Consider the following 20,628-nt stretch of genomic DNA (forward strand, 5'->3'; position numbering starts at 1 on the left):
GAAGTAGTAATTCAGGGGTATATGATCTAAATGACTAGACCAAACTTCTTCCTTTAATTGTTTTTCCTCTCAGAAACAAAGTTTTACAAACCCCAAAGAATAGGTAGTTTAACGGTTTATTAATCAGTAAGTTTTATCACAACCACCTGAAAGTGATTACAAAGCATATTCAAATATATATATATATAAAACATATTACAGTATCTGTATGGAATTTATTGTGCATGTAACCAAAGTACAAACCTCAATGAATGTATGCCCTAGTTTCCTTACTTGTACAGACTGGAATATGCACCAAGAAATTGCTATTAAACATTTCCTTAAAAATGAGAGACAATACCTTTGGCATGAACTTTAAATATTTTACAATGGCACAAGGACAGGCGATTGTGTAAAACAGAAAATGCAAAGTGGCATGTTCTCAGTGCTCAGGAAATTACACACACAAAACAGAAAATATGTCCTAAACTCTTTTGATTGAATTAAAATGACAAACTATCAAACTGTAGAAACAGCACATTGTTAGAAAAGATATGCATTTTTAAGTGTTGTAGGTAAGTTGATGAAAGTGAGGGACTAATAATATCACTCGCTTGAGACAGGCATATGAAGAGCAGGTTCTGTACAAGTTTCCATGCCTTGCACCAAAGACACATGTTGTACATTAGGTGTGGACATATAAGGCCCTTCCAGGTGTGGGGCAGGCAGGCTCAACCAGGCAGGATCCAAGTGTGAAGGGGCTCAGTGTGGGGGGATCCAGGTGTGGGATTAAAGGGTTATGTGTGAGACAATCTGGGTGCAGGCAGCTCAGTGGGGGGTGTCTAGGTGTTGCGGGATCTGGATGCACAGAGTCTTATTGGGGGGAGGCGGGGGGCCTTAGTTCCAGGTGCAATGGGACTCTGCAGGGCTTCCAGGTGAAGGTGGTTGGGGCTCAGCAGATGGATCTGGGTGCTGGGGGAGTTGGGCTTGGCGGGGTGGGGGTCTGCCATTCATTTAGGACTTGCAGCTAGTTGAGGATCAGTGGCGTGGGTGTCTGGATGTGGGCACTAAGGGTGGTGCAAGGGGTGGGGCTCATCAGGGTAGGGGTTTGAATGCAGGGAGCTCAGTGGGGGGTGTTCTGGGGTGCGGGGATGGGGATCCAGAAACAGGGGGTCTGGGTGCAGGGGAGCTCCAGATGCAGGGGTTGAGGTTCAGTGGGGTAGGGTTCAGATATGGAATGTTAGGAGGCTTCTGGGTGTATGGGGTGAGGCCTGGCAAACTCTTTCTAGTATAGATAAGATCCCAGTCCTGGGTCTTTCCTGAGCACAATAATAAATAATAATAATGTCAAACTGAGTGGTGGTGGTGGTGGTGGTGTTGTAATGTAGTTCCCAGCAACTAATCAGAAAACATATTTCATTTAGGACTTTTCAACATTTTACACTTCATTGAAATGAAAAATTTTGACTTTCTTGAAATTATATGGTTAAAATAATTTTTTTAAATATTCTTTTCTGCAGGAAATTCTGAATTTGGAAGAAAAGCAAATTTCAGAATTGCAGCATTTGCCATGAAATGGAAAAAAACAGATTTCACTCAGTTCTCTGGTGTAATGGCAAAGAACATTGAAGCTCAGGTTCCACATTTCTTGCTGTCAAAATTCCCTCTCCTGTATCCTTCTTCCCTTCTTTCCACTCTTCCCCAACAGTGTCGTAATTCTTTTAAAAGAATGGCAAAGGATATGTGGGGCGGAAGGGTGGGGAGACGCTTTTGATGGCTTCACAAGTTGCTGGACTATAACTTTTTAGATGCAGATACTGCAGGGTATTGATCTCACAACGAAGTCCACATTTCTTGGTTCTTTTGTCTGCATTGCTTTGGCAGTTATTTTCTATTAAAAATTATTACATAAAATAAAAATCAAACAAAAAAGTTGAAATGGAACAGTTAAAATGAGATGTTTTGACTTTATCTAAATGAACCATTTTGATTGTTTCAAAATAAAATTTGGGCAAAATCAACATGTTTCATCTGAAAATTTGACCGGCTCTATTCATTACCAATGTTGAAAGTGCCATGAAGTGATAGCCTACACACACAGGAGTGGAAAGAAGGTTGTGCCACCACCTTTTCACTAACAAAACTAGAAAGATAAAATGAATGACAGCAAGTCTCTGAGGGACAAATCCTGCTCTCCTCTTCAGCAGGTAGGGAAGGTCCCAAAGTAGTGGAACAATTATGGTTCCATTGTGTCAGAAGGACTCAAGATTTGGAGGCTACACATAGTGGTAATTCGCAGCCCAGGTACACTATGGACCCCTGTGTATCTGTATACAGAAAGGTCAGCACTAAGGCAGGTGTAGGGCTGGAGGATCAGCAGATACCCAGATCCTATTTTCCTCCTATGCTGCAGTAGACTGCAGTAAAAGATTCTTCCAATTTTTCCCCAGTGAACCTCCCTAGCCAAAATACTCAGGGAAGGTGCTAGGATGTGCAGTTGCCCGATTGCAGATATCAAACAAATGTAACACCTTTTAGTACAATTGCTTCTAAAATCTCAATTTCTATTAAACAAAACAATATTATATGATAAACATAAAGTGATTTTATAACCTGCAGCATAAATTACATAGAAGATCAGTGTCACTATTAAACACAACAAGGCTTTTGTACAGACCCGGGGCTAGATTCAGCCCTGACATAAATGGGCACAACCCCACTGAAGTTAATGGGACTGAATTTTGCCCTTAACTGGCTCGGGAAGGTGTGTGTGTGAGTGTGAGTGTGAGTGTGAGACTAAACTGTATTAAGGAAGGAAGAGTAATGAAAAACAGACTGAGTGTTCAAGAATAATTTACTAGAGCAGGGAACCCTTGATGCAAGGGCCTGAAAGTCTGGCTGGGTAAAGTAGTGTCACCCTTCTGTCACCATCTAAAATGGCTCCATTGATTTCACACAGAGCAGAATCTGGGTAACGCTGAGGTAGTTCCTTCTCAAAGCACAACTTCACATCTAGGATGGGAGAAGGCATTAGTTTAAGCTGCAAACAGTCTGGACCAGCAGATTTTAAGAAAGATATTCTTGTATCAGTTTCCCTTGCTCTTTGGTATCCTTCTTGCCTTAAAAGGAATGTACAATCTACAACTCCGTTCATGAAAAAACCCATGGACCAAATCCTGCAGTCCATACTCAGGCAAAACTCACATTGACTTTGTGCTGGAAGGGACTTTACTACTGAAAACCCCATTAAATCTGGAAGTAGTGCAAATCATGTCATTAATAGAAAGCAACTCTTTCTTGTTACCAAACATGCCTCTTTATATTCCTTTCCCCTGACTGAACCCTATGTCACATGACAGTATCAGAAGTGGCTGCCTCCCACATGCAGGGAACAGATAAATGGGAAAGGAAGAAATGAAGCTCCTCTTCAGTAAGGGAAGAGTTTGTTTTCCATCTCACGGCCCCCAAACACTGGAGGAACCCTAAAAACATGCTGTCCTGCCACAGCTGAGCTGAAAGAGGAGAGAGCGAGCACTAAGTGCTCGGACAACGTGTGTAAGGGTATGATCAGCTCAAAGAGGAAACAACCAAGGAAAAGCAGACAGGAAAAGAAAAATAAACTGTATCCTTCAGGAGGATAAGTAAAGAGGAAGCTCTGCTAAGAAAGTAGGCTTCAGGCCACAAATAGGGTAGCTTTAAGGGGCCCAGAAATGCAAAGGGTCATTTATACAATAGCTTTGAGGAAATCAACAAGTTGCCTTGGTGACACAGAAGCAGCAGGGAATAAAACACAAGCTAAAAGGAACAGAAATCATTGCCCCCTTCAGGACAATGGAGTTATTTCCCCATACATGCTCCAGTAATCTTTAATTTTTCTGATAATTAGCATAGCCAACATGGACTGTTTTGAACAGCTTTTTGTTGTTTCAGGGTTCATCAACAAAATTGAGTAACATCAAGTATATGTTTCTCATTTACATCATGAGAGACAAGGCAGAGGGCACACTGGATTCATCAGGCCTAACACCAGGTCAGAAGAACATGTATAAAATAGAAAAGAAACAGAGGTAAATTTCAATTGGAAACCTGAGCAATCCTCACAAAAATATCAAAAAGGAACTGGAGAATTTTTTTTTTCAAAGCATTAAGAGTCAGCGGCAAAGAAAAGGTAAAAGGGAATCATGAACAAAGCAGAATACCTGAGCATCTCCAACTGGAGACTTTGGGGACAGGTAAACGCAAAAACCTACTTAATGGAAGACGTGCCAAGACCCCTGAAAAATTGTAGTTGTCTGAAAAACTGAATACCATAGAAGGGACTTATGCAACTTTACACAGACCTTCAAAGCAATTAGAAGTGATACAGAGAACCAGAGACACACGTAAGATATTCAGCCTTGGTAAAATGGTTACCGAGCTGATGGTGTACAACCGTGGCAATGCTGCGAAAATTTCCATTCCCTTCCGCCCCCCGTCTCCACAACCTTAGTGATGACTGTAGCTGGAGTAATGGATTCAATATTATATTTAACATATCAGCAAGCATATTTCAGAACTCCAGATCACACTCATTGGCTAGTGTTAATGTGAAAGCCTCAGAGAACATAGAACCTGGGGCAGATGAAAGCACAGTCAGCACATCGGCAGAATACAGATTGGAGACTTCTGGCAGAGATTTCTGGTAACATACTATGCTTATATAAGAACTTACAAGCTCACTGGAGAGCTTTCATATTGTTGTTGCTACAGTCAAGAAGAATGAACTTCCTTTCCAAACACCAATGCATTAGATGGACTCTAGGGCAAAGATGTACGAGAGCTTATGCACTGACAACAAATAACCTTATGGCTGAATTGATGCAGAAGTGGGTTTGTCTCCAGCCAAAAAACAATAGTAAGATTTCAATATCAACAAACATGTATCTAATTACTGTTGGAAGAGTTGCTTTGAATTAGGTACTCAGTTCTAATCGCTGGGTATAACCACAAGCTAATTTAATAGTGTGTGTATGGATTTAACATCTTGGTTGTAAATTAACTTGAGACCCTGAAGTACTACTTTTCAGTTTTACACAGACATGCTAAGAGATTTGAGATGTTTGATTTGTTTAACAAAAAATACTAGCAGTATCAAACAGTCAAGTGGATGCTACTGAAGAGATGGTGGATAGACAGTCCTCTCTCACTTATTACACTGAGTGAAGGTAATATACCTGACAGTTGATTACAAAAAAGCATCTCATTCATTTGTGAATAAATTAGATCAGTTCTTTGAATTATCTTAAGGGTTCTAAAACAACTTAATAAAGAACCTTCTAATGGAATACTTACAATTAGCACACACATATAAGAATGGATAAATATTTATTGGTATATATACCATAAGACCTTACTATAGCTATAAGCTAGAGTTATGCATAAAGATGGATTACAATTTTGCTTCCATTTGGTGAGTTTTTTATATTGTGTATGTCTTCAAATTACATGTTAGCTGTAGTAAAGATGTGAATACATTGTTAAACTACAGCAAAGAATAACAATACTAAGCTACATCAAATGATTAAAAACAATCCAATGGAGAGTGTACTGTTGCGCAATACAAACTCATGGTGAAGTTTCAACCAAGGACCCATGTCTAAGATTTGGTCCAGGGATGTATGAATTCTGTAGAAGGCATATGAAAGAGCTACTAGATTGATCAAAAGTATTGAAAGATCTGAAGTAAGTGGCTAAGTTGAAGAGCTTGAATTTATACAAGCTTGAGAAAAAAAAAAGCTATGTGGGGAGGATCTTCTTAGAGCATTTAAATACTTAACACATGGACATTCCTGAAAATTATACATTTAAAACCAACTATACTCAGGAAATAGGGAACTGGTGAGGAGATGGAGGGAGGCTGTACAATACATCACTGGAAGGTCATATGCTGAGTGCTCAAAGTTAGCAATGAGCCATAAAGGCTTCTGAAAATTCTGCTATAATGTCATTGCTATTCAGACATGAATAAATTAATCTGCTTACTTAGTTACTCTCAGAAAATTCTCCCTCCTTCACCCAAGAGGTTAGTCAATCACTCTTTAGATTGGTCTGTCCCAGAAGGTAATTCCAGAATCCACCTGTAGCAGGGTTCTGGTGCAAAAGCACCTAATTAACCCCTGCCCAGTCAGCTCCAATCAGTGGAAACAGACTGGGGCTGATGGAAAAGGCCTGATGCAGGCCTGAGGATTGGCAACACCTGCTGGCCTGACAAGCTAAACGCTGGGAGGCAGCCAGAAAGCAGGGGGCAGCCAGGGAGAAGTCAGTCAGGAAGGGAACTGGAGGCCTCCTAGCTGAAGGCTGCCTCTACCTGTAAAGGAGGTGACTAATCCTGAAAGACTTGTGTATAGACAGACACTGGTGGTGGGAGAACCTTATCTAAATAAAGACACGGGTGTTTCACAACCCTGAAGCCTCTCTGAGCCTTATTGGGGGCAGCAAGCGGACCCCAGGAAGAGGGGCGGGATGTGGAACCCTGTTACACCACCTTACTTGGATTCAAGGGGAAAAAGTGCTCAAAGTTACAGTACTTTTAATACTTATAGTATTTTATGCTATATATGGATTACAAGGTGATTTTCACTCACATGCACGTAACTAAACTAACTGCCAAGTTTGGTGTCAGGAAGGAATTGTTGTTCTATTCCCCACTCCCCGTGCAAAAAGAAAAAGCATATTAAAATTAATGGGGACGGAGAATCGCTTTCCTCTGGAGCACTGAGAACAGGGATGTTAGAATAAGTTGTGCGTAGCTCACATGATCAATTTTCTTTGACTGTACAATTGGGAAGGATGGTGAAGTGAAGTGTTGGTGCACTTCTTTCCTTCCCAAATGTTTCTTTAGTAAATTAACAATGCTTTAAGGGACCAATCCAGCTTTTGTGAAAGTCAGTTGAAAGACTCCCGTTAACTTCAGTGGAAGTTGGCTTGGCCCCTTAGTGGCCTACCTTCTGAAGATGATGCTACAGTAGGAGTGGAACATATTTTCTACATTTGCCAGCTTCCCATTAACAAAGGAAAGAATTCAAAATTCTGCTGAAATAAAAGAAACTAAAAAGAATACTTGGATGTAAGAATATCCATATAATTGGTTGTAAACTTTGGGTGTAAATCCCAAGAGAATTTATCAAGCCAACTGAATATGCACACTGAATATCCAGAAAAGAAGTTTAATACAATACACCCTTTCCTCATGCTTCAAAACAAGGCCTCTGTTTCTGCTAAAACACGTGAATTCCCATGCTTCCAAGAATCAGGACCAAACAGTGCTATAACTGGAAAAGTTCAGGAATTTACACCAAACAATGTGCAAAGCAGCTAAACAGAAATCTTGAAATTCCCATCCCCAACACAGTGGGGATCCAAATCTTTTTAGCTGATGGGTAAGTTGCACATTATTTTATGCACAAAGCAAAAGGAAGCATCTCTTCTGTTTACCACAATGCGCAGTTGACAGATATAAACAGTTTTAATAAATTGCAGATTTTAAAAAATAATCTCTGGTAAAATTTCTTATATTTCTGCTCATGTCCAAAACATTCTTACAAAAAGTTCTACCCATGTCCCCCTTCCCTCCCACAAGTTAATATTACTAAAATCAACAGCAGAACATGAAGGCAAAGTCCTTTGTATTTCTGTCTTTTCTAAAGCTAGGGATGCTGACATTCACAAAGGCACCTAAAGTATCTTTATTAAACAAATGTATGCCTTCTAGAAACAGGTGGATTTGAGCTTTAAAAGCATTTCCTTCCACTTGCTAAACCGTCTGGGGAGCTTTGTATTTCCTAGGTATTCATGTTTAGTACATGATTGTAGGTGTGGTCTATGTCTTTTCTGCTTTTTGGTTGTAAATACAGTGAGACATGGACAGGGTGATTCTCAAAGAAAGCCTTGCTATCTTAGCAATGTAAGGTGTGGAAGTAGTTACAAAAGGCACTAGTGATAAACCTGTCTCAGTGAAGGTCAGCCAGAGCTATTACACAAGTAACCTCTGTACTATGCTGCTGGTTCCAGTAATTTGTTTGAAATCTGATATGTGATTTAAAGATTGCCTCTAAACCCAATTTCAAGCCTTGATGGTTCAACTCATCTGTAAAAAGATTCAGAGGGCTTTCAGTTCCCTCCATCCCTCACTTAATCTCCTCCCTGTGTTTTTCACTCTGACACCTGCAAAGGTTTCCTGTGTGATGGTGGCACCAGGTGAGGTGGTAGGATGCTGGGCAGTTCATACCCATCCAGTTTAATCTTGATGAGATGTTTTGCCAGTGCAAACTCCTCCTCGTCCAACATGCCGTCATTATCACAATCTGCAAGTTTCCAGATTTTCCCCAGGACACTGTTCGGAAGTTTGGAGTTCACCATTTCCTTCTTTGCATTGACCCCAGAGATTTTGCCATTGATTGGTGACAAAGTATAGAAGATCTCATCATATACAGGTTTATCTTTAGCAATAACCCACTCCTCCTCATCAGCTCCTTCCCTGGCACCTTCCCCATATCCCTGGCCAAAGGGTCCAGTTGTGGTGCCATCAAAGGCTCCACCATGCACCATCGGTGTAGGCATGTTGCTTTCTTCCTGGCTCATCAGGCTCATCAGAGAGGCGATTTTATTGGCCAACATGTTATCCACAGCTTCAATCAGCTTTGGTTTCAGAGAATGAAATTTAGAGAAGTCACAGTTTTCCAGCTGTTCCTGTCAATAACAAAACACACATACCAATGATTAAACAAAACATTTGCCAAAGGTTTCATTTTTTTTTTTTTTTTTTTTTTAAGAGCAAATTCTGTTGAAGGAACTCCTTCAAATGAGATTTCTGTCTGCAGAGGTCTCATTTGAAACAGTTCCCACTGCAGAAACTCAAAACTAAACCCACTTGAAAGAGAAATAAAAGTTGGCGTTTTATATGTATACCCTCATACACTGATCAGCCTTAAATTTGAAAGTCTAAGCATAATTTTCCAATGAATCAGTTATTATATCCTTCCCTAATATAATACATTTACAACATTTTTCTTAAGAAACAAATATTTTACAGAAAACTGTCAATTTATATATATGTTAACTGACAAAAGTTTTCCATTTAATAGTATTCTTTGTAAGAAAATATTTAGATATGAATCTCAATAAGGAATTACATCACAGGAAGAGCGTGAGGTTCACCAGTAAGGCCCCAACCTTGCAAACACTTACGAATCCACTGAAAGTTAAAAACATGAGTCAAAATATTTGCAGCATCAAGACTCAATTTTGTAACAAACCCTTTTGTCAGTGGCTATGGGAATGAAGGGGAAGCATAACTTGGGAGTACAAATTCACTGTGCATAACAAATTTTATTTAGCCCCATGTCTCTCAAGAGTAACTTAAAGATGTTCTATAGCACTTTTTCCAGTTTTAAAGGGGAACCTCCCTCTAGCTAGAGTTAATTCCCCCCTGACTCAACTTCTACAACTCAAATAACTGATTTCATTTACAATTTCACAATCTTTTTTTATCAGGCAAGTTAAGGACTAAATGTCATACTTAAGTTCACTGAACTTCCCTGTTTTTTGTCATACCTTTAATGTTAAAACAGGTTTTAGGTAATGTAATATATACTTATTGGACACTACCATGTACAATAATAGCAAACTCCTTATTCCCATGCCAGCAATACTAATGTTTTAATACGGTCCTACCTGGACCTTCCTACTCCGCTATAACTCCCACTGATTTCACTGGGAGTCCTGCCCATATAAGGTGTGCAAGATCAGGCCCTTGTTGATGTACTTTTATGGCGGAGATAAAGCTATTAAAATATTTCAGGCTGCTATGAAATGTTGCTATCTAATTAGCTGTCATTTCAAACGCTTCGCACAAACACCCAAGTGAAAATGAAAATGGCAAAGAGCAAAGATTCCTGAGGGCATGTGGCAACAAGGCCAGCCAGGAACAGCTTGTCCTCACTGATGAGATAACTGGCTCTGTGGATGAGAGGAAAGCAGTGGACGTGTTATTCCTTGACTTTAGAAAAGCTTTTGATACAGAAAGTCTTCCACAGTATTCTTACCAGCAAGATAAAGAAGCTGGATGAATGGACTATAAGGTGGATAGAAAGCTAGCTAGATTGTTGGGCTCAACGGGTAGCAATCAATGGCTCCATGTCTAGTTGGCAGCCGGTATCAAGCGGAGTGTCCCAAGGGTTGGTCCTGGGGCCGGTTTTGTTCAATATTTTCATTAATGATCTGGAGGATGGCGTGGACTGCACCCTCAGCAAGTCTGCAGATGACACTAAACTGAGAGAAGTGGTAGATATGCTGGAGGGTAGGGATAGGATACAGAGGGACCTAGACAAATTAGAGGATTGGGCTAAAAGAAATCTGATGAGGTTCAACAAAGACAAGCACAGACTCCTGCACTTAGGAAGGAAGAATCCCATGCACTGCTACAGACTAGGGAGTGAGTGACTAGGCAGCAGTTCTGCAGAAAAGGACCTAGGAGTTACAGTGGACAAGAATCTGGATATGAGTCAACAGTGTGCCCTTGTTGCCAAGAAGGCTAACGGCATTTTGGGCTGTATAAGTAGGAGCATTGTCAGCAGATCGAGGGACATGATCATTCCCCTCTATTCGGCATTGGTGAGGCCTCATCTGGAGTACTTTGTCCAGTTTTGGGCCCCACATTACAAGGATGTGGAAAAATTGGAAAAAGAGTACAGCAGAGGGCAACAAAAATGATTAGGGGGCTGGAGCACATGATTTATGAGAGACGCTGAGGGAACTGGGATTATTTAATCTGCAGAAGAGAAGAGTGAGGGGGGATTTGATAGCTGCTTTCAACTATCTGAAAGAGGGTTCCAAAGAGGATGGATCTAGACTGTTCTCAGTGGTAGCAGATGACAGAACAAGTAGTAATGGTCTCAAGTTGCAGTGGGGGAGGTTTAGGTTGGATATTAGGAAAAACTTTTTCACTAAGAGGGTGGTGAAGCACTGGAATGGGTTACCTAGGGAGGTAGTGAAATCTCCTTCCTTAGGAGGTTTTTAAGGTCAGGCTGGACAAAGCCCTGGCTGGGATGATTTAGTTGGGATTAGGTCCTGCTTTGAGCAGGGGGTTGGACTAGATGACCTCCTGATGTCCCTACCAACCCTGATATTCTGTGAGTCTATGATTTAGTGACAAGTGTCACGTCAAAGTCTCAGTTCCCTAAAAGGAATAGCCCATGGTTATTACTGGTAGTGAAGGTGACATCTAGTTTGCCAACCTCTGGTTTTTAGCAGGGCAAGACAGGAAGACTCAGCAGAGAAATATAAGGAAATACACATGGGCAACTTTTATGATCTCAACTGTCTAACCTATATATAATAAAGGTTATATTTAACTCCAGAAATGGTTACATTATATTTTTATTTCTACAGCTATTTCAACCAGTAGACTTGGTCTTGTTCATCAGAAAAGAGAAAGTGGTCAAGATTTTATGTAAGGATAATTGTTGCTAACACAACAAGGCAGTACCATGCACTCACACATTATGATTGCATTTGTTCTGTCACAATAAGCATATCCAACAAGTGATAGCATTTAGGAGCGGAGTTTCTTGCACTGTAAAGCTGAATTTAAAATGTCAACTTAGTAATCAAATTTTGCTAACAAACACAATACATGGATAAGAGAAATCCTACATAAAACGTGTTAGTACTTTGAGTAATGGCAGCATAGATACCCCACTCCTGGATGTGCATATGTTCTATGCCAGGGGTGGGCAAACTTTTTGGCCTGAGGGCCACATCTGGGTGGGGAAATTGCATGCAGGGCCATGAATGTAGGGCTGGGGCAGGGGGGTTGGAGTACGGGAGGGAGTGCGGTGTGCAGGAAGGGGCTGAGGGCAAGGGGTTGGGGCAGAGGCGGGGTGCAGGGTGTACGAGGGGGCTCAGGGAAGGAGGTTCAGGTGCAGGAGGGGTTCAAAGTGCAGCAGAGGGCTCAGTGCAGTGGGTTGGGGTGCAGCAGGAGTGCGACAGTGGGCTCAAGACGGGGTTAGGGGGCTTAGGGCAGAGGTTTGGGGTGTGGGGTGCAGGAGGGATTTGGGGTGCGGGCTCTGGCCCAGTGTCGCTTACCTGGAGTGGCTCCAAGGTGGCAGTGGCGTGCACCGGGCCCAGGTCAGGCTCCCTGCCTGCCTTCCCTGTCCCCGCCCACTCTGCTCCGGGAAGCGGTCAGCACCATGTCCCTGCAGCTGAACGCGCTGCCCTGGCCTGTGGGTACTTCCCCCGAAGCTCCCATTGGCTGCGGTTTCCCATTCACGGCCAATGGGAGCTTCAGGGGAGGTACCCACAGGCAAAAGCAGCGTGCGGAGCCCTTCCCCCCACCCCAGGGGCTGCTGGGATGTGGTGCTGGCTGCTTCCCGGAGCGGGGCCTACGGCGCCACGTGGTGGCAATCCCGCGGGCCGGATCCAAAGCCCTGAGGGGCCAGATCCGGCCTGCAGGCCATAGTTTGTCCACCCCTGTTCTATGCACTGCAATCAGAACCTTCTAAAAAGCTGTAAGTAGCCTAAGTCATGGTCCTGAAAGTTCAGATCCAAGGTACTATAACCAGCTGTAGCCCTTAATAACTTTATTTCTTTCTAGTTGCTGAAGTAATGAGGTCAGAAATCTGTGCCTCCTGTTTGTCATGGTATCAGCTGGTGCTATTCATGTAGTTTCTCATAAATATTCATGCAAACAGTTAGATTTGTTATCTATTATTGTTAATTTAAAAATAGTGATTAACAGTTTAGATTTAGGTCCATGTCTTTACAGTCTCTTAGTATGAGAAGTATACCAGTTCTATTGGAACTCATTTAAACATATCTGGTACCAGAAAGAAGGCTGACCTAATAAAATAAGAAAAGTTGGATTTTAAAATGGCGCTCATCTTGCTGTGGCTAGATCTCGATAACTGACATAACATTTGAAGTGTCTTGGGAACACCTGCTGAGGGAGTTACAGCGTGTCATGCGCTTGGGAGGAATAGGGGTGAAATCCTGATCCTATTCAAGGCAATGGCAAAACTCCCATTTACTTCAGTAGGGCCAAGATTTCAATCTAGGAATCTAGATTTCAACCTACGAACAGTAGTTTTCCATTATAACTTTCCCCTTCCCCCCCGGCAGCCTCAGTCACCTGTTAAACACTGATAAATTGCTTTGACAAATCATGGCTAACTCAGGGCTTCCCTGCTCCATAGAACTCTGGAGTCTAGTGGTTCTGACTCACATTTCTTAAAAAGCGTGTGCACACAAAATTAATTATACTCTTGTAAGCTGGCAAGACCAAAAGACTATTGGTTTCCTTTAAATCAATCTATTTGGCTGGAATTCATTCACTATTACCTGCTACAAAGTCTGTACTGATGAGTTAGTTTCAGGAAGCAAAGATCAAGACCACAACTCAGTCTGCTAGCCACACTGTTCTTTCCTTAGCATGAACGTGTGTGAGAAATCGCTTGTCACAACTTTGCTGCCATCTGCTGCTGAGACTTAGGAAAATACACCAGTCATTTTTCAAATACTAAGCCCCACTGAAGAGTTCGTTTTAGTAACAAGCCTGTGGTCTACTTTATTTACCTGTTTCCAAGCTCCACCAGAAATGACTGCCTAACAAAAAGGAGATTGTACTCTTCTGCTTTTCTTTATATAAATCCTTCCTTAAAGTCTACCTTTTCAAGCAGTCACCTCTCCCTCCTGATTAATTATTCCTATAGCGTTCAACTCCTCAACTATGTCTTGAGTTTTTCTTTTTTTACTGCTCATACAACTTGCTGGTTTCTAAATTAACTGTAACCACTCAGGAAAGAGACCTGAACATCATTGTGGACAGCTCAATAAAAATCTCTGCTCAAAACATAGTAGTTGTCAAAAAAAGCAAACAAAGCTGTTAGGGTGTATAAAGGATAGGATAGAAAACCATTCTGAAAATATTATGCTGCCATTACATACATCAATGGTCCACCTTCATTTGGAATACCATGCTCTCTTCTGGTCACCCTGTCTTAAACACAGATATAGCAGAAATTGAAGAGATCTCAGAGATGCATGGTGAAAATGATTAGAGGACATGAAAAGATATGAATAGGGACTGAAATGAATGGGACTGTTTAGATGAGATAGGAGACAAGGAGAGACACAAGAGTTATACAAAATACTGAATGGTACAAAGAAGGTAAATTAGGCACTCATATTTACATGTTAACATAACATAAGAGAAAGGGGACAGTCTATAAAACTGAAGGCAGTAAGTTTAAAAGCGATAGAAGGGGTTTTTTAAATTTGTTTTTTATGCAATGCATAATTAACTTGTAGAACTCATTGCATAAGAAACCATTGAGACCAACAGCTTAGTAGGATTAAAAAAAATTATCTGACATGTATATGGAAATGAACATCCAGTTACATTTAGTAGGATTTTTTAAAATAATGGATCTAGACCTGTAATTTCAGGGAACAAACCAACCACTAGTTTGTTCCATAATTGTCTACAGGGACAAGATACTGAACCAGATGAAATACTGGTTTGATTTCTATATGTCATGTTATTATGAGTTTAGGATACTTTTTTCTGAGGAATTAATCCATTGATTTCATTACTGTGATCCTAACTCATGCTAATCTAGTGTGAGACACAACAGTCAGTTTTCAATCATGATCAATTTCTAACACTTCCTGCCACTGCCTGCAGAACCCACACTGTTGAGAGCATTATGGGAGACACTTTTGTGTTCCTACATTTGCCAGGCTTGTCAGAAGTCACTGGTTAATAGTCAGGGCACAACTGTACTTTGGTTTGAGTTAATGTACCTGCATTTTCTTGACCTCTGGGAAATCCCCAGGCGAGATATGGTGCTCTCGTTGCAGTTGGATATAGATTTCAGGTAATTTGCTGATCAGCTCCCTCTTCTTGTTCTCTTTTCCAAATACAGATGGCATTTCCTTCTTTAGATGGCTGATAATATAAGCATGAACCTAGAAGAAATGGATGAGGATTGGCATTATTATGTAGAATCAAAAATCCATGCCAGTATTCCTCCTCCTGGCTATAAAAGGAAATGTGAAAGATGAGTTGGGTATTAACACATCTTAGGGACAACATACATCAACTATGGTTTATTGAGAAATACATTAAAATAGACAAACTGCTGATAAGAACATAACATAAGAACATAAGAATGGCCGTACTGGGTCAGACCAAAGGTCCATCCAGCCCAGGATCCTGTCTACTGACAGTGGCCAATGCCAGGTTCCCCAGAGGGAGTGAACCTAACAGGTAATAATCAAGTGATCTCTTTCCTGCCGTCCATCCCCACTAGGGTGACCAGATGTCCCGATTTTATCGGGACTGTCCCGATATTTCCTTGTTTGTCCCGCGTCCCGACCGACGTGCGGTCGGGACACTGGACAAACAGGGAAATGCCCCGGAGCCTAGAGCCCGGAAGTGCTCGCACCCCCCCCCCGCCCCGACTCCGCCCCCTCCTCCCCCGATTGGCTCCCTCCCCGAATCCCCGCCTCTTCCCCGGGCTCACCATTCCCTCTCCCTCCACAAGCGCTGGAGGGAGGCCCGGGAGACGCAGGGGAAGCGCGGGGCCGGGGTGAGTAACAGTCCGGCCTGGCCCCGAGCAGGCAGGACCCAGTTGGGTGGTTGGGAGAGGAGGGGGGCGACCCGCGGTGCCAGGCGGCGGCTGTTGTTGTCCCCCTGGGCAGCGGGACTCGGGAGCAGCCGCTGCTGCAGCTCCCACTGCCGCGGGGGAGGAAGCGGCCATGGCGCTCGGCGGCTACTGCGCCTCCGAACCCCCCGAGCCGGGGCCTGCTGCAGGGACCCAGCAGCGCGTACGCTGGGCCCAGCCCCTGGCCAGTCGCGTCTGGGCTGCTGCCCAGCTGGTGCTATCCCACGGCGGCCCGGGGCGGAGGCATCGGCAGCCCAGCCCCGTTCGTTCCCCTGCGGGACGGGGGGGCTGGGGCCTGCTGCCCCCACTCCGGGGCCGCCGCGGGATAGCACCAGCTGGGCAGCAGCCCAGACGCGCCTGGCCAGGGGCTGGGCTGGGCGCAGCGTGCGCGCTGCTGGGTCCCCGCAGCAGGCCCCGGCTCGGGGGGTTTGGGGGCGCCAGAGCTGCAGCCGCGGAGCGCCATGGCCGCTTCCTCCCCCCGCGGCAGTGGGAGCTGCAGCAGCGGCTGCTCCCGAGTCCCGCTGGTGAGAACAGCCGCCGCCTGGCCCCGCGGGCCGCCCCCTCCTTGCCCTACCACCCAACTGAGTCCTGCCTGCAAGGGACCAGGCCGGACTGTTACTCACCCCGGCCCCGCGCTTCCCCTGAGTCTCCCGGGCCTCCCTCCAGCGCTTGCGGAGGAAGGTTTTTTTTTTTTTTGGCCCCGCTCCCGCCACGCCCCCCCCCGCGTCATCCCCCCTCCCCCCCGCGTCCCGATATTTGTCTTGGGTGATCTGGTCACCCTAATCCCCACCCTCTGACAAACAGAGGCTAGGGACACCGTTCCTTACCCATCCTGGCTAATAGCCATTAATGGAATTAACCTCCATGTATTTATCCAGTTCTCTTTTAAACCCTGTTATAGTCCTAGCTTTCACAGCCTCCTCAGGCAAGGAGTTCCACAAGTTGGCTGTGCACTATGTGAAGAAGTGCACAGCCTTTTATTTGTTTTGAACCTGCTACCTAATTTCATTTGGTGCCCCTAGTTCTTATATTATGGGAACAAGTAAATAACTTTTCCTTATTCACTTTCTCCACATCACTCATGATTTTATATACCTCTATCATATCCCCCTTAGTCTCCTCTTTTCCCAAGCTGAAAAGTCCTAGCCTCTTTAATCTCTCCTCATATGGGACCCTTTTCAAACCCCAATTCATTTTTGTTGCCCTTCTCGGAACCTTTCCTAATGCCAGTATATCTTTTTTGAGATGAGGAGACCACATCTGTACGCAGCATTCAAAATGTGGGCGTACCATGAATTTATATAAGGGCAATAAAATATTCTCCGTCTTATTCTCTATCCCCTTTTTAATGATTCCTAACATCCTGTTTGCTTTTTTGACTGCCTCTGCACACTGCGTGGATGTCTTCAGAGAACTATCCACGATGACTCCACGAGGTCTTTTTCCTGATTAGTTGTAGCTAAATTAGCCACCATCATATTGTATGTATAGTTGAGGTTATTTTTCCCAATGTGCATTACTTTACATTTATCCACATTAAATTTCATTTGCCATTTTGTTGCCCAATCACTTAGTTTTGTGAGATTTTTTTGAAGTTCTTCACAGTCTGCTTTGGTCTTAATGATCTTGAGCAGTTTAGTATCATCTGCAAATTTTGCCACCTCACTTTTTACCCCTTTCTCCAGATCAGGGGTCAGCAACCTTTCAGAAGTGGTGTGCCGAGTCGTCATTTATTCACTCTAATTTAAGGTTTTGCGTGCCAGTAATACATTTTAACGTTTCTATAAATCTATAATATATAACTAAACTCTTGTTGTATGTAAAGTAAATAAGGTTTTTAAAATGTTTAAGAAGCTTCATTTAAAATTAAATTAAAATGCAGAGCCCCCCGGACCGGTGGCCAGGACCCAGGCAGTGCAAGTGCCACTGAAAACCAGCTTGTGTGCTGCCTTTGGCACGCATGCCATAGGTTGCCTACCCCTGCTCCAGATCATTTATGAGTAAGTTGAATAGGATTAGTCCTAGGACTGACCCTTGGGGAACGCCACTAGTTACCCCTCTCCATTCTGAAAATTTACCATTTATTCCTACCCTTTGTTCTCTGTCTTTTAACCAGTTTTCAATCCATGAAAGGATCTTCTCTCTTATCCCATGACAACTTTGGTGAGGAACCTTGTCAAAGGCTTTCTGGAAATCTAAGTACACTATGTCCACTGGATCCCCCTTGTCCACGTGTTTGCTGACCCCTTCAAAGAAATCGAATAGATTAGTAAGACATGATTTCCCTTTACAGAAACCATGTTGACTTTTGCCCAACAATTTATGTTCTTCTATGTGTCTGACAATTTTATTCTTTACAATTGTTTCAACTAATTTGCTGAAACTGACTTTAGACTTATCGGTCTGTAATTAAAGGGATCACCTCTAGAGCCCTTTTTAAATACTGGAGTTACATTAGCTATCTTCCAGTCATTGGGTACAGAAGCTGATTTAAAGGATCTGAAGAGGCCCTTGAGATGTAGGCGCATTTCATGCAGCTCCTACTTTGGGTTTGCGGAAATATGAGTTAACCAGCATTCGCTGCCTTCCCCCAAGCCTTCTGATGGGTTTTTGTAAAATAAGCAGGTGTTCTTTAAATTGTCACCCAAAAATGCTTGAAAAATTGAGTGCAGCTATTGAGAAGCACAGCATGACATTCTGTCAGTGCCAACGAGAGTGAAAGCAGCATAGAAGAATTAGGCCATGATCCTGCATAAAGCTATGTGTGGGTGTTACCTGTGCCTACACAGAGCCCCACTTTTAAGTTTAATTGAAACAACTCCATCTGCCTTGCCAAATAAATTATTTTGGGAAGAGAGAGAGCAACCTAAGCAATGTCAAGTGATAGGATGATCTAAGTGGAGTAAGTGATTCAATAGGAATGTGTCGTTTCAGAGTTACAGCCGTGTTAGTCTGTATCCGCAAAAAGAAGAACAGGAGTACTTGTGGCATCTTAGAGACTAACAAATTTATTAGAGCATAAGCTTTCGTGGACTACAGCCCACTTCTTCGGGTGCCACAAGTACTCCTGTTCTTCTTTTTAATAGGAATGTGTGTCACTACAGAAGAGGGAGTGCATGGCTTCTATATTTAGGCAACCACAAAAAGATGACAGAGCATGCCTCATACTGTAACAACATTATACCTTGATTGCCTTATGAAGCATGAGGGGAGAAAGCAGAATTATTCCAGCATACGGAAAGATATTTCTTTAGTATGAATCTTAAAATGTGTGGCTGCTTACATAGCTCACTTGGCCTCTGATCCTACATGACCACTGAAGTCAATGAAACCACTTGCAGTGTGTAAGTTAAGCATGTGACAAAATCTTTTCAGGATTGAGGCCTTACCTTGTAAAAATGTGTGTGTGGTTTTTTTTTAATATATGCATAGATGCAATATACACACATACAAGCAATTATACAAAGAAAAAATCCAAAATGATTTTTCACCAAAACTTAAATAATTATTTCAAAAGAATTTCTAACGTTTTGATAGATTTCAAGACGTTAGCAGCGAGGGAGGTGAGGGGAACAGGGGGAGTGAAAAGCAACAGAGAGCAGCAGTGGAGAGAACATAGGCATGCAAACACCATGGTGATAAGCACAGTACAAATACCTACGTAGATACTACAGAACATGTTTTACAGCATTCTATACAAAAGTAACCTGTGAAGGAAAGAAATATGTTTGTACCCTTTCTGGCTTCTAGAGGAGACCTGAAAGGATTCTCCCACTCTCCCCGCCCCCACTGTTTGCTTGAGGGTTCTATTGTCAACTGAAGACTTAGAGATGGTATGACTTCAACTGCCAAGAAACAGAAACCTTGAACAATTGAGAAGGGTTTTTAATCAGACTGTATAATACTTGTGTGTTAGTTAATATCGATTTAATTCAAACTTCATGTAGACACTTGGGAAAAAGCGCTTTATGCTAAGATTCAGACAGCACTGCCCCTTTGACTGAGAGCTGAGAAAGCTCCCACTCTAATTCTTTGGCCCTCCAACTAAAAACAGAAACAAGACGACTTGATATTCCTGAGTTCTAAGAGTTCTCGATAGGCCACTTTTGCTATAGCTGCTTTAGTTGCAAGATTTACGTGTGTGTGTGTGTGTGTACTAATGAATTTTTTTTAAAAGGTTGATTTTTGGTCCATATGACAAAGACATTATAGAAATGCACCTAAAAGCAAACTGAAAACCAAACACTCATGCATGGAACATCCCCTCTTGTTTTATAACAAATGTAACCTTGCAATCATCGAGAAAAAGTCACTTCACCCATTGCCTAGCCCTAGAGGATTGCATGGAATCCCTTCACACCAAAACAGATGAGACACAGGTGGCATCATCTGTAGAGGAAACTGGGGTGTGTGTGTTGAGGATGACAAGGTTCAAAAGTGAAGAACCTAGATGCACTGGAAAGTGTCCAAGAAGATAGCCATGTCTCATTTGATTCCAGTGTAAGAATCAAGAGTTCTGAAATGGTTAGTTTTCTTGTGTAAAAAATACTCCAAAAACCTTGCAACTAGCAGATCAATTACACTGCTCTACAGCCAAAATGCTTCTGAAATAAATGTAGTCAAACTTTACTAATTCTGGGTCACTGAGAACAAAAATGATGCTTAAAATTGTTGATTGGCTCTAGTTTTCAAGATATGCTGTTGGATCAGTATATACGACCCTTGACTTGGGAATGGCGGAGGATAAGTGAGTTATAAAGGGAAGGGATCTCAATTTAAACCAGAAATGACTAAAATACATCTTTGACTGCATCTATGAATAAATCTATGACTGGGTTTGGACAGTACTTGTTTTTTAGGCAAAACAATGAATGATACAATCTGAAGCTGGTATTGCGTCATACATGATATGAATTGCATCATGTTATTCCTAGAAGTCATGGATGAT

At 42.5% G+C, this 20,628-nt stretch overlaps 1 protein-coding gene across 1 annotated transcript in view; it reads right to left on the minus strand.

Moving 5' to 3' along the window:
- Positions 1 to 2,566: 2,566 nt before the first annotated feature.
- The window catches only part of EHD4 (EH domain containing 4), a 66,914-nt gene continuing 48,852 nt past the window's right edge, over positions 2,567 to 20,628 (minus strand). Inside the window, exons 5-6 of the mRNA XM_034769145.1 lie at positions 14,818 to 14,982; positions 2,567 to 8,706 (exon numbers count right to left, since the gene is read on the minus strand). Coding sequence (XP_034625036.1) covers positions 8,170 to 8,706; positions 14,818 to 14,982 — 702 coding nt within the window. The 3' untranslated portion in view covers positions 2,567 to 8,169. The remainder of the gene's footprint in view (positions 8,707 to 14,817; positions 14,983 to 20,628) is intronic.

This window comes from Trachemys scripta, chromosome 4 (assembly GCF_013100865.1).
Source record: "Trachemys scripta elegans isolate TJP31775 chromosome 4, CAS_Tse_1.0, whole genome shotgun sequence".
Classification (NCBI taxonomy): domain Eukaryota; kingdom Metazoa; phylum Chordata; order Testudines; family Emydidae; genus Trachemys; species Trachemys scripta.